Source organism: Pleurodeles waltl, chromosome 7 (genome assembly GCF_031143425.1).
Source record: "Pleurodeles waltl isolate 20211129_DDA chromosome 7, aPleWal1.hap1.20221129, whole genome shotgun sequence".
Classification (NCBI taxonomy): Eukaryota; Metazoa; Chordata; class Amphibia; order Caudata; family Salamandridae; genus Pleurodeles; species Pleurodeles waltl.
The window spans coordinates 615,359,719-615,372,732 of record NC_090446.1 but is presented as its reverse complement, the minus strand read 5'-3'; the positions used below and the strand labels follow the sequence as shown (position 1 = coordinate 615,372,732).

Sequence of the window (13,014 nt, the reverse complement as noted above, 5' to 3'; positions counted from 1 at the left end):
TCCAGGAGATTGGAATGGTGTGTTGTTAAATTTTGTGCTTTTGGTGGTATGTTTGGAGGGAATTGTAGAAATTCTATGCAATAACCATGTTGGATAATTGCTAGAACCCAAGTGTATGTAGTGATTTTCTCCCATGCTTTGTAATAATGACCTATTCGTCCCCCCACTGGTGTTGTGTGGAGGGGGTGAGTGACATGTGAGTCACTGTTTAGTAGTAGGGGTTTTGGGGCTTTGGAATCTTCCTCTATTTCTAGGGAATTGCCCTCCTCTATATTGTCCCCGAAAACCTCCTCTATACTGTCCTTGGTAACTGGACGGTGTGGCTTGTGAGGTGCTGGCTTGTGTGCTTTGACCCCGAAACCCCCCTCGAAAGGGCGTTTTACGGAATGAGCTGTAATTCCCTCTGCTCTGCGGGGAGTAGAGTGCGCCCATGGCTCTGGCAGTGTCCGTATCTTTTTTGAGTTTCTCAATCGCTGTGTCCACTTCAGGACCGAACAGTTCTTTTTCATTAAAAGGCATATTGAGAACTGCTTGTTGAATCTCTGGTTTAAATCCAGACGTTCGGAGCCATGCATGCCTTCTGATAGTTACGGATGTATTAATTGTCCGTGCAGCTGTATCTGCAGCGTCCATGGAGGAGCGGATCTGGTTGTTGGAGATGGCCTGTCCCTCCTCAACCACTTGTTTTGCCCTAATTTGTAAGTCCTTGGGCAGATGTTCAATGAGATGTTGCATCTCGTCCCAGTGGGCTCTGTCATAGCGCGCAAGTAGTGCCTGGGAGTTCGCGATGCGCCACTGGTTTGCAGCTTGTGCTGCGACTCTTTTACCAGCTGCATCAAACTTGCGGCTTTCTTTATCTGGGGGTGGTGCATCTCCAGATGTGTGAGAGTTGGCCCTTTTCCTAGCTGCTCCTACAACGACAGAGTCTGGTGGCAGCTGTGTAGTGATGAAAACCGGGTCCGTAGGAGGCGGCTTATACTTTTTTTCTACCCTTGGTGTGATTGCCCTACTTTTAACCGGCTCCTTAAAGATGTCTTTTGCGTGCCGGAGCATACCAGGGAGCATAGGGAAGCTTTGGTATGAGCTGTGGGTGGAGGAGTGTGTTGAATAAGAAATCATCCTCGACCTGTTCTGAGTGGAGGCTTACGTGGTGAAATTGTGCTGCTCTAGCCACCACTTGAGAGTACGCGGTGCTGTCTTCTGGTGGAGATGGCTTCGCAGGGTATGCCTCCGGACTGTTATCTGACACTGGGGCGTCGTATAGGTCCCATGCGTCCTGATCTTGGTCACCCTGGCTCATGGTGGTGTGAGCTGGGGAGTGTGATGGAGTTTGTGCTGGTGAAACGTCAATCACGGGCGGAGGTGAGGGTGGTGGTGTAACTCTTTTCACCACTTTTGGTTGTGGTGTTTGTTCCGTCTGGAACTCCAACCTCCTCTTTCTCCTAATGGGGGGGAAGGGTGCTTATTTTTCCTGTCCCCTGCTGAATGAAGATACATTTTTGCGTATGGTCCACATCAGTTGCCTGTAGCTCTTCCTCAAACCTATGCTTCTGCATTTGGGAGGTTAGCGAGTGCTCTTCTGTATAAGAGCCTGAAGCTGGGTCGCTTGCAGTTTGTTTCGGCATCGAAACTTTGTCTGCGTGTTTTTTCGGCTCCGAGGTGACTTTTTTTCTTTTCGGGGCCGAAACCTCTCGGCGTCGATCTGTTTCGGTGCCGTTGTCTCGGCGTCGAGCCGTGTCCACACCGGCATCACGGTGTCGAGGCTTGTCTCCAGCACTTTCTCGGTCCCGAGAAGGCTGCGTGCCGGTGTCTCGACCGGAGTCGGACGATCTCGGCACTGTTTGGGGCTTTTTCGGTGCCGACGGTCGGTCACCGAATTTACGGGTCGAGCCATGGCCTGGTGGCAGTGGCGTCCCCTGGGCCTTGTAAATGTTTCTCTGTGTGGTTTTCGACGTCTTACTCACGGTTTGTGTATCGTCGAATCCTTCGGAGTCTGAGTCTTGGATCGAGAAGGTACCTTCCTCTTCCTGTTCCTCGAACTCCCGTTGGGCTGTCGGTGCGGACGCCATCTGAAGTCTTCTGGCTCGACGGTCTCGGAGTGTTTTTCGGGACCGGAACGCACGACAGGCCTCGCAGGTGTCTTCGCTGTGCTCAGGTGACAGGCACAGGTTGCAGACCAAGTGTTGGTCTGTGTAGGGGTATTTATTGTGGCATTTGGGGCAGAAACGAAACGGGGTCCGTTCCATCGGCGTTCTTCAGCACGCGGTCGGGCCGACCAGGCCCCGACGGAGGATCGAAAAACTACCCCGAAGGGCACCGGAGCTCTTCGATCTTTGATGCGGTGTTGAATGTAAGTACGCCGATCCCGAACGCAACAATACCGACGAAAATCTTCCGAAATTAGCTATCTTTCCGTTCCGAAACTCGGAGCGACAGGAACACGTCCGAACCCGATGGCGGAAAAAAAACAATCGAGGATAGAGTCGACGCCCATGCGCAATGGAGACAAAAGGAGGAGTCACTCGGTCCCGTGACTCGAAAGACTTCTTCGAAGAAAAACAACTTGTAACACTCCGGCCCAACACCAGATGGCGAGCTATTGCAGAACATGCGTATCTACAGCGACAGATGCCATCGAACATTATGTTTCAGAGGTCTAACCTCTCAGTAACTCAGTTCATCATGGAGCTTGTCAAGTACATAAGGAGGACAATGGTATAACACAGGAAGGAAAGCGTTTTGGAAGGATAAACCTAGAATGATAGCTTGTGGGGGGGGGTTTCCCCAAAGAACTCACGAGAGATCTGCCACTGAATGCGAACTCCATTGCCTAAAAGATTACATCCTCTCAACATTAAGTGAGCAGCCTGTCTAAGAGGACATCCAGTAACAGCAAAGGTATCACTAGCTGTTCACACTTTATAGCGATTTATTCTTATCAAAAGCGAATACAAAAATTAAACAATCCCACCTTTGAGATTCCCTGCTTCAGTCATACTTTACACCGACAAGAGAGTTTATAAAAACTCACGTGTTCTAAAAGCAGACAACTGGCATAATCCCTGCCTGTTTGCAGGGCACATGTGCACTGAAGAGCTGGAATTCAATGTCCCCTGCAAGCCTACCGCCAGCCTTTTGCTGCTTATTAGTTTAAGGCTGGGAACCTGTCAACTAGGAGTTCTCAAGTCCATGTCTAGTTACATCCAGCAACTACTACAACTGGTCATCATGGCTTTTCTTGTCAAAAAGAGTCATTTTAGGGTGACAGTCAAATACAAAATACGCCAAGTTCACTGTTTCTCTTTCGAGGTGGAGATCGAAGTGTTAAGCAAAATACTTTGGAGAAACTCCGACGGAGCACAGATGCCGCAACATGCCTGGAAAAAAACTTTCCAGGAGCTCCCTCCTTGTAAGCATTTCTACCACATTACAAGCCGTCACGGGTTCTGCACTCTCCATCTGCTGAATCTGAGGGCCACACCCAGAGTCTGTCATTTTCTCTTAGGAGTCATTCGGAAGCCCAAACAACTTGACGGTGCCAGCTTCTCGATTGCTGTCATATTTGCCATCCTTGTCATCACATGCAAAGGCCAGCAGGGGGCGTTTGGGGTGCCAAGCCACTGTGAAGGTGGGTGACTCACACTGTACCTCACATAGCTTCTCACCTGCGTCAAATAAAAAGAAAACAACTATAAATGCAAGAACAATCAACACCCGCGGGAACATCAGGCTTAAAGTAAGTTCCCAGTTATGAACAAGAGAAACACGTTACTTACTGGTACGTACATTTTCAAGTGTTTGTTTCTTTCACAGCCCCTCGACGATTTCCAAAAGTGGTAAATAACATTATTATCTATGAAAGGCTTTAAAAGAGAGCCAAATGTGACTGACTCACTGGTGGAAGCCATAAAAAGTACCTCAAGAGCTAATTAAGGACTATGAGGGAACAGGAGTGAGTCTTCAATTGATTGTCAAAACCTAGAAAAGGTCAACTTGTGAAAGCTTATCAGAGTAAACCTGCATCCTCATTTGGATAATGGTACCTGGTGCGGAGGGAACAAGAATGGATGGGGACTTTACAATGAATAGGAGACACATAATCACTTCAAATTGGCTTGATAGGTCTTTGTCCTGGATCATACTATGGCCCATTTAGGAGCCAGGCCATCATGCTCATGGACAAAAAAACATCATGCAGACGGATCTGATCCTTGTAGTGCTTACAAACGACGAGGCTGACACCTCTCAGAACTTGCTGTTAAAAGGTTCCTGTAATAGCTGCCACATTCTTATCGGGTATGTGCTACAACAGGGATGACTACATCAGAAACATAATGAGCATGCCCAAACGTCCAGCCGAACTGAAGGCATCAAGGTCCAGTGAGAGCAAATGGGGAGCATATACTACACTTAAAAGAAATGAAGAACCCCATTAAGTAACTAAGTTAGACATGTTCACAACCTGCTTCTTACTCCTATTACTTACTAATGAAGAATAGCGATGTAGACCCACTTAAAAACACACCCTTAAATGCATTTTGACCACCATTTAACTGCTATAGCCACCAAACATTATTTTTTACTGAGGAGATTCATAGATACAGAGACCTCAACAATCAAAGGAGGAAAATCCAAAGTCTCATAATCATCACCTATGAGGGTGGCTGTAGGTTGAGGACACACTAGTTGCAGCCCTACATATCACTAGCAAAGGAAACCCAGAAACTAGTTCTTGTGATAGGGACAACCTAAAAATAGAGCTTTCTTGAAACCCAGCACGGAGAGGAAATTTTGCATAAGGCTATAGAGAATCCAATTCAAGGTCTGAGTGACAATGTCTAAGCTATTTCCCCTAACATGATGCACCAAAGGTAACAAACAAATAGTGTAGCTTCCAAAAAGTCTGAGATCTTGTTTATTTCGGATAGTATTGTTCTCTAGAGAGCCAACAAGTACATCATTTCACTTAATGAGGATGAACTCCTAGTACATGTGTGTGGAAGAACAATGCCTCTGCGTGGATGGACGTTATCAGAGTACTAAAAGGTTTGGTTTAACTCAAAACTGCAGAGGGCATCCAGCTTACCCAGAAGCCTAGTTGCGCAATAATCGTGCACACAAACATTGGGACAGTCACAAACATCAACACAATTTTGTTTAATAGTTCAATTTCACTGGCCTGCTGGATTTTAGAAAAAGTGCAAAATCCCATCGAAAAGACCAATAACTGCAAAGCAAGTCTGGTCCAGGAGAACGATGCAACAGTTTGAAGGATTGAATCTCCTCTTTCACCACTCTCAAATGGGTTTCTCTGACGTTTTAATTATTTCATTGTAGGCACATCATCAATACTGATAGGCCAAAGCAAACCTGTCCTAAAAGAAATGTAGGGCAGACTGAAAGCCATGAGAAAGTGGATTAAGCCTACCTTCCAACATCAATTCTGGAACACAGCCCAAAAGGTAAGTCTATTCAACATAGGTTTTCTTAATAGATGAATGCTACTTATGACAAGCTTGTGTTCTGCATCTTCATCACTTCAACGTTCAGGCATGCAACATCAGTAGAACCCCAGAAGCCTGACTGCCTACACATAAAATATGTAGAATTGGAGAAATCTGGAGAATCTTCCACATCGGCATGCTAGGCACAGGAGCAGAAATGAAGTCCTGAACAGGCAGAATGGGACCACCATTTTTGCCTCTGATGCCTTGGTTATTATCTTGGTAAGATGAAATGGAATCAGAGGAAAAGATGTGAGTGCATAACACAAAACCCCGGGCCATCATACTAACAGAACATCTACTGCTCAGCATGATGACCTGGAAATTGTGAAGAGAACCTCAGTTCAATGTAGAGAGCACACAAAGAGATCCAGGATGGGCACCCTAAATCTGTGGCATACACTTTTGCAGGCGTAAACACAATTCCTTCTAAACCAGAATTACTCTGCTCATCCATCCACCTAGAAATTCTCCTCTCCCTAATGCCGGTTGGAGAAATATTAAGGAACATTTATTTTTCCCAATTAATCCTACCATGGTAAGGAGCCCGGGTCTTGGGCCATGCTCACAGTCCTATTTACGAAACACTATTACTTAACCAGTGAACCGTATTGGAGAACTCTGAAGACTGTGGTATGCTGGTTCCAATTTGATTAGAGGGACTTCTCTGCTGTAAACAATTTCTCGTGGATCTCACGGGACCTCAGCATGCCAATGGTATCTAACGTGATCACATCTACAAGGGAGGAGTCTGACCTTTAGAACCTGGGATTGCTCAAATCCATCCTCTACTACTCAACTCTTGAGTCTGTCAAATGTGCACAGGACTAAGTATACAGCATCAGGTGTGTCACCATCTCCTATAGTGTAATACACAACAATGGCTCCTACACATATGAATGCAACAATGATGCCAACCAAATGGTTATTTCAAACAATAATCAAGAAAATGTTTCTTTGTACAAAGCTTTCATAAAGAAACATTTTCTTGATTACTGTTGTGAATAAATAACCATTTTGTTGGTAGCAACGTTGTATTCATATGTCTAAGAGCCCTTACTGTGTATTGCTGTTTGTACCCCCGGTCTACAATGACTCGAGTTCTCTTGTTTAGTAGAAACACACATGAGCAATAGCTGGATTGCAAGGGTCACATTCGATTGTTCTCACTGGCGAGTGAGAGTTTCTACTTTTTTTCCCCCTCATTCCTTTTTGTGCAAGGTACACAACACTATGTCAGATTTCTCCCCAACGTATTCCAAAGACTATATTCGGAGGATTTTGAAAGGGCCATCATTATTTTCATATAACTGAAACAATACGTCTGTCCCTCCACAGACCACCTTTTAAAAAAAAAATTGAAAAAAATACACGCCTACAGTTAGTGATTAAAATGATAATAGAGTACTTAAAAGTGGACGTCATACAAATCGGTCTCCAAGTAAGAAATATTCCAGGTGTTTTCAGTGACGACAAAAATACAAGCAGAGATTAAACCATTTAGATGCCACATGCTGTAGTCACTGGATGGTGCTTGGCCTCGATATGGTGCTCAAACCATGCAAGAATCGTCTTGAGGAAATCTCAGAGCTAGAAAAACATTTAAGGTAACCTGACAATCTCAGATGCAAAGGCTATCCTAGAAAAGGTTGACAAAACTATAGAAGAATACACCTGTATAGAACAGGAGAAAACAAAACAATCAAAGCAAAAAAGGACAGAGTTTTAAGGTACAGAGAGCTTACCCTTACTTGACAGAAGAAAATTACATTAATAGAACCTATCAGAACATAGGGCCTAATCAACCTTTGGGACGTTACGATCACCAACAAAAGTTTGTAATTTTCTCTGAGACCTCAGAAGACTCAGAGGACAAGTCTGACCAAGGGAAAGAAACAAGTGATTCCTCAAATCAAAAGTAACAGGAGAGTTTTTGGGGAGGATGTTGATTATGACCACCGAACAGAGGGAGAGGGAGGGGTAAGGGCCTGATGTGGTACAGTATACCAGGCGACCAACGAACACGCCAGAAGTATTACCAATGAGAACACCCCCTCCCCTCAACATCCAACCCCAACCGGCCCACCCCCGGAGTAACCGATTCACACTGAATTGAGGTCTTCAACCTCTCTGTACACACGCACTTCATCAGACACCATTTCGTTACTCAGCAGGGGACTCTCATTTGTTTCCACAGAGAGAGTGCATTATCTGGATATACAGACTGATCTTATGAGATTTTGTTTTAGGAAAATTAGGCTCACAGCATTCTTTTGGGATAGTGAGATCAAGACTCTATAGATGCAAAGGGCCTCCACCCACAATCTACTTTCTCTCCTCCAATCAGTGGCATTCCTGCCAAAATTATCACTTTTGAGAAACTTGTTTTGAAGGACATCCAAATTTTACAACAAAGGAAGGTCTTTTCAGTTTGCAATATTATGAGACAGGAACACTTGGCACTAGAATCACTTAAACATGACATCATTCATAATCAAGCCTGCAGACAAGGGAGGTGGGATAGTCTTACAAAGGTAAGAAATCCTACAAATCTAAAGAAAATTAGTTACTTACCTCTAACTGTAGCTCTCCAGTATTGGAATCGTTCATAGATTCGCATGCATGAATCATTCCCCGTCATCAAGATGGGAGTCCCCTGGTACACTATAATAGCAATGTAATGATAACTATAGTGTATGAAGGCCCAAATGCCTTCCACTTTAGTAATCTATCCTTGTCAATTTGAGAAAAGAGACCAAACCTAGGTTTCAGCCAATCAGGCTGCCCTTCCCTCTAGAACACTCATGTGAGAAGCTCCAGTCCCTCAGATTTTCCAAAGCATGAGTGCTGAAGTACCTGAGGCAGATAACATGTAACAGTGAGCTTCTCGGGGAGGATGGAGGGTCGCATGTGAATCTATGAAAGATTCCAATATTGGAGAACTACAGTTACAGGTAACTCATTTTCTTACTGCAGTATTGAAACTTTCATAGATTCACAACCTTTAATCAGAATAGCAAGCAGTAGGTAAGCACAATCTTATGATAAACATTACCATAGTAATTGATAGAAGCAATAGTACGAATGGAAAAGAAAGCTTTAAATAGTCAATTGTTATGCAAACAAAAATATTACTACACAGTGCTAAACAACAAAGTGCATTGTCAAGGGAAGAAAACTTTATTATACAATGTGCAGAACATTTACTGGGTAGGAGGGAAAAAAGAAGAATACAACAGCTCAACGTTACTGGAACAAATGAAGCAGCACCCTTTGTCCCACTGCTACATCACCTTGTGACATTTTCACTCAAGTAATAGTGCTTTGCAAAAGTGTGTGTGCACTTCCAGTTGGCTGCTCTGCAAATGTCCTGGATGGGCAAAGCAGCGAAGAACACTGTGGATGCTGCAACCGCCCTTGTAGAATGTGCATGCATTGGTCTGCGCAGGGGTTTTCCTGCAGCCTTGTGACAATAATCAATTGGACTAGCTATCCATCTCGCAATCCAGTTTGGAAAGCGGTTGGCCTTTCCAAGAAGCGCTGAATGCCACAAACATTTGATTTAATGTTCTGAAGTCTTTTGTCTTGTCCAGATAGAACTTGAGATATCTTCTGACATCCAAGGAATGAAGAGCCTGTTCCGCCGTTGTTGAAGGATTTGGGAAACACGACTTTAGCCCCACTGGCTGATTAATGTTAAAATCCAAAGGAACTTTGGGTATGAACTTTGGATTTGTTCGAAGGATTACCCCATTCTCTTTAAACTGCAAGAAAGCGTCTTGAATAGTGAAGGCTTGGATCTCGCTAGCCCGTCTAGCTGAGGTCAGGGCAAGAAGAAGTGCGACCTTCCATGACAGGAATCTTAAGTCCGCCCTGTGTACAGGCTCGAATGGATGTTTCATTAATTGGGACAAAACTACATTAAAGCTGCCAAGACGGCAGTGGTGGCCTGACTGGCGAGGAAGAACAAAAAAGTCCTTTAAGAAACTGTTTGATAACCCTCGTCGACCACAAAGATGGAGAGTTCTCTGATTGCCTATAACGGGAAATTGCAGCAAAGTGGACTCTAATTCAAGCATTCGCCAAACCTGGTCTAGCTAAATGGAGAAGATAAGGTAGTATCTGCTCTGAGAATGATAAGAAGGGGTGCACTTGAGCTTGTTTGCACCATATGCAAAACATTTTCCATTTAAGGCAACAAAACCTGTTGGTACTGTCTGCTACAGCTCCGGCAAGAATGACTCTACAGTCCGAGGGAATGTTTAAGTATAAGAATTCATGGTGTATAGGCGCCAGGCTGTCAAATGAAGCGATGCTGGATCCTGGTGGAGAATTTGACCGTTCCTCATTGTTAGCAGGCACGGTGTTACTGGTAGAGGGATGCTGTGGCTCTCTGAAAGGAGAAGCAGCTCTGTATACCAATGCTGCCGAGGCCATGCTGGGGCAATCAGAAGAATTTTGCAGTGTTCGTTCTTGATCTTGGCTAGAACTCTCAGAATGATGGGAATGTAAGGAAGGACGCAAGCATAAACCTGACCGTGCCATTGAAAACGCATTCCCCCAAAAGCCCAGATGGGGATCCTGACTTGCAAAGAATTGGCATTTTGCATTTTGGGGAGTGGCAAAGAGATCCAGGTTTGGCTTGCCCCATTGGGAGAAAATGCGATTTAGCACCTTCTGATCTAGATCCCATTTGTGGTTGGATGTTGTCAACCTGCTGAGAGAGCCTGCTATGACCTTCTGAGTGCCCGGTATGTACTCTGCCCGAAGATGCACTCCTTGTAGGATGGACCAGTTTCAGATACATTGAGATTCTCACGATAAGAGCAGGGATCTGGTTCCCCCACGCTTCTTGATGTAGTGAATCATTGTAGTATTGTCCGTACGAATGAGTACTGACGAGTTCCTTATCTTTGGCAGGAAAGCTCAAAGCGCTAGGCGAACTGCTTTTAATTCGAGAGAATTGATATCGAAAGCCTTTTGATGTCACTTCCACCTGCCTCTCATTCATAAGTCCTGAAGGAAGTCTCCCCAACCTTCTAGAGACACATCGGTTGTGATCATTCACAGGGCTGGCTGAGGAAGGAAAGAGAGACCCACTTACAAGTGAGTTTCCTGGGTCCACCAAGACAGATGTTATCAAGGATTTTGTAATTGTGATTACATCATCGAAAGACCCCTTAGACTGCGTCCACCAAATGTCTAGTTGCTCTTGAAGGGGTCGCATTCTGAGATGTCAGAATGGCACAAGTGGGATGCAGGAAGACATCACTCCTAATAGGGACTTTAAGAGGTGAACTAAAACAGACTTGTTTTTTTAACCAGTCTGGCCAAGAAAATTAGTTTCTTCTGTCCCTCCCTTGTAGGAGCTGTTTTGTTGTTGAATGTATCCAGAACTGCACCCAGAAAGATAATTCTTTCCAGAGGCTGAAAAGCTCATTTGCTGCGGTCGATAGTTAGGCCTCATTTTCCAAACAGCTCTACACAGGCCTTTGTCGCTCTCTGCTCCTGCGACCTGGACTTGGCCTCGATGAGCCAGTTGTCTAGATACAGAAACACTTGGTTTGTGTCTTCTGAGGAAAGCTGCAACTGGAGCTAGGCATTTGGTAAAAATTCTGGGGGACGATCTCATGCCAAAGGAAGAACATTGAACTAGAAATGCTCTCCGGCACCACAAATCTGAGAAATTTCCTGTGGGATGAATGTATGGGAATGTGGAAGGATGAGTCCTGGAGATCAGGAGTGAACATATAACCTCCAGGATTGAGAAGGGAAAGAATATTGTTTAAAGTAATCAAATGGAATGACTGTTTCTTGAGGTAAGTATTCAGGCCTCTGAGGTCCAAGATTGGACGCCATTCCTTCCATTTCTTCTGGACTGTGAATAAAACCCCCTCTTCCTGTCCTGAACAGGAACCTTTTCTACAGCTCCCTTCTGGAGCATTGTTCAGACTTTTCTGAGAAGATTTAGGGGTTTTAAATTGCGTGGAAGAGGAGGTCTTGATGGTGGAATTTGAAGGAACTCCAGTGTATGGCCAAATTGGATAAGGTTTAACACCCATTGGTTCGAAGTAATTTTTTGCCAATTGTGAAAATATTGGGAAATATTTCCTCCTATTTTTGAATTTGAGGAAAGATCTGTAGCCAAAGGTAGTGAGAAGTCATTGCCTGCATCCTGCTTCCCTTGTTTCCCGTCCTGTCCTTGTCCTTTGCATGGTCCTTGTATATGCGGCCTGTGGAGGCTGCCTCTGTTGTTATTGAGGATGAAAAGATTTGTAAGCAGAGGAGAAAGGTGGATATTTATATTGCTGAAATCCCCCTCTGTAGGATGGTAAGAAGTCGCAAAAAGCCAACACAGCCTTCTTAAAACAGCAGCGCCTGCCAGCTGTCAAAAAGCAGTGGTAGCGATATCCATCGAACAGTCGATGACTTCAGCTGAAGTCCTTTCCCCATCCTACAGTATTTTGCTTGCTTCGGTCTTTGAATCTTCTGGAAGTTGGTCTAGGTAAGGAGCAATGTCTGCCCATAGCTGCCTGTCGTATCTACCCATTACAGCTAATGAATTTGACGCCCTTACCATAAGCGAGGACATTAAGGAGAAGTGCTTTCCTATTTTATCAAGTCTTCTTCCTTCTTTGTCAGGCTAAGCAGAAATTGGTGCCGAAGGATTCCTAGATCTGCACTGCGCTGCTCGAGTAATAACTGGGTCCGGTTTGGGTGTCCAGTTAGGCAGGCTGGTGCCCTGCCTGGCGCCTTATATTTCTTATCTAAGTGAGGCAAGACCGCAGTAACGGTAGCAGGATTTTTCATTACCTTCAGCCCCTCATCCCATATGTAGTCAACTATGGGCACTGATTTCATGCCATTTTGGTAGGGTTCCTTAAAGTCATAAAGAAAGCAGTCCATCTGCTTTGTTGGCATAGGTAGTGCAAATCTCTTTCCGGCCCGTTCAGATAAACTGTGTGTAAGGAAATGCCTCCTTGGCATGGTTGCCCCCTGACTTTTTGCCTTTGCTGATGCTATGTTTACAATTGAAAGTGTGCTGAGGCCTGCTAACCAGGCCCCAGCACCAGTGTTCTTTCCCTAACCTGTACTTTTGTATCCACAATTGGCAGACCCTGGCATCCAGATAAGTCCCTTGTAACTGGTACTTCTAGTACCAAGGGCCCTGATGCCAAGGAAGGTCTCTAAGGGCTGCAGCATGTCTTATGCCACCCTGGAGACCTCTCACTCAGCACAGACACACTGCTTGCCAGCTTGTGTGTGCTAGTGAGGACAAAACGAGTAAGTCGACATGGCACTCCCCTCAGGGTGCCATGCCAGCCTCTCACTGCCTATGCAGTATAGGTAAGACACCCCTCTAGCAGGCCTTACAGCCCTAAGGCAGGGTGCACTATACCATAGGTGAGGGTACCAGTGCATGAGCATGGTACCCCTACAGTGTCTAAACAAAACCTTAGACATTGTAAGTGCAGGGTAGCCATAAGAGTATATGGTCTGGGAGTCTGTC

The 13,014-nt window shown here is 45.0% G+C and overlaps 1 protein-coding gene across 1 annotated transcript in view; it reads right to left on the bottom strand.

The window, feature by feature from the left end:
• Window positions 1-2,911: 2,911 nt before the first annotated feature.
• THOC3 (THO complex subunit 3) overlaps window positions 2,912-13,014 on the bottom strand; it is a 94,920-nt gene continuing 84,817 nt past the window's right edge. The window contains exon 6 of the mRNA XM_069244587.1: window positions 2,912-3,665. Within this exon, the coding sequence (XP_069100688.1) occupies window positions 3,502-3,665 (164 nt within the window). The 3' untranslated portion in view covers window positions 2,912-3,501. The remainder of the gene's footprint in view (window positions 3,666-13,014) is intronic.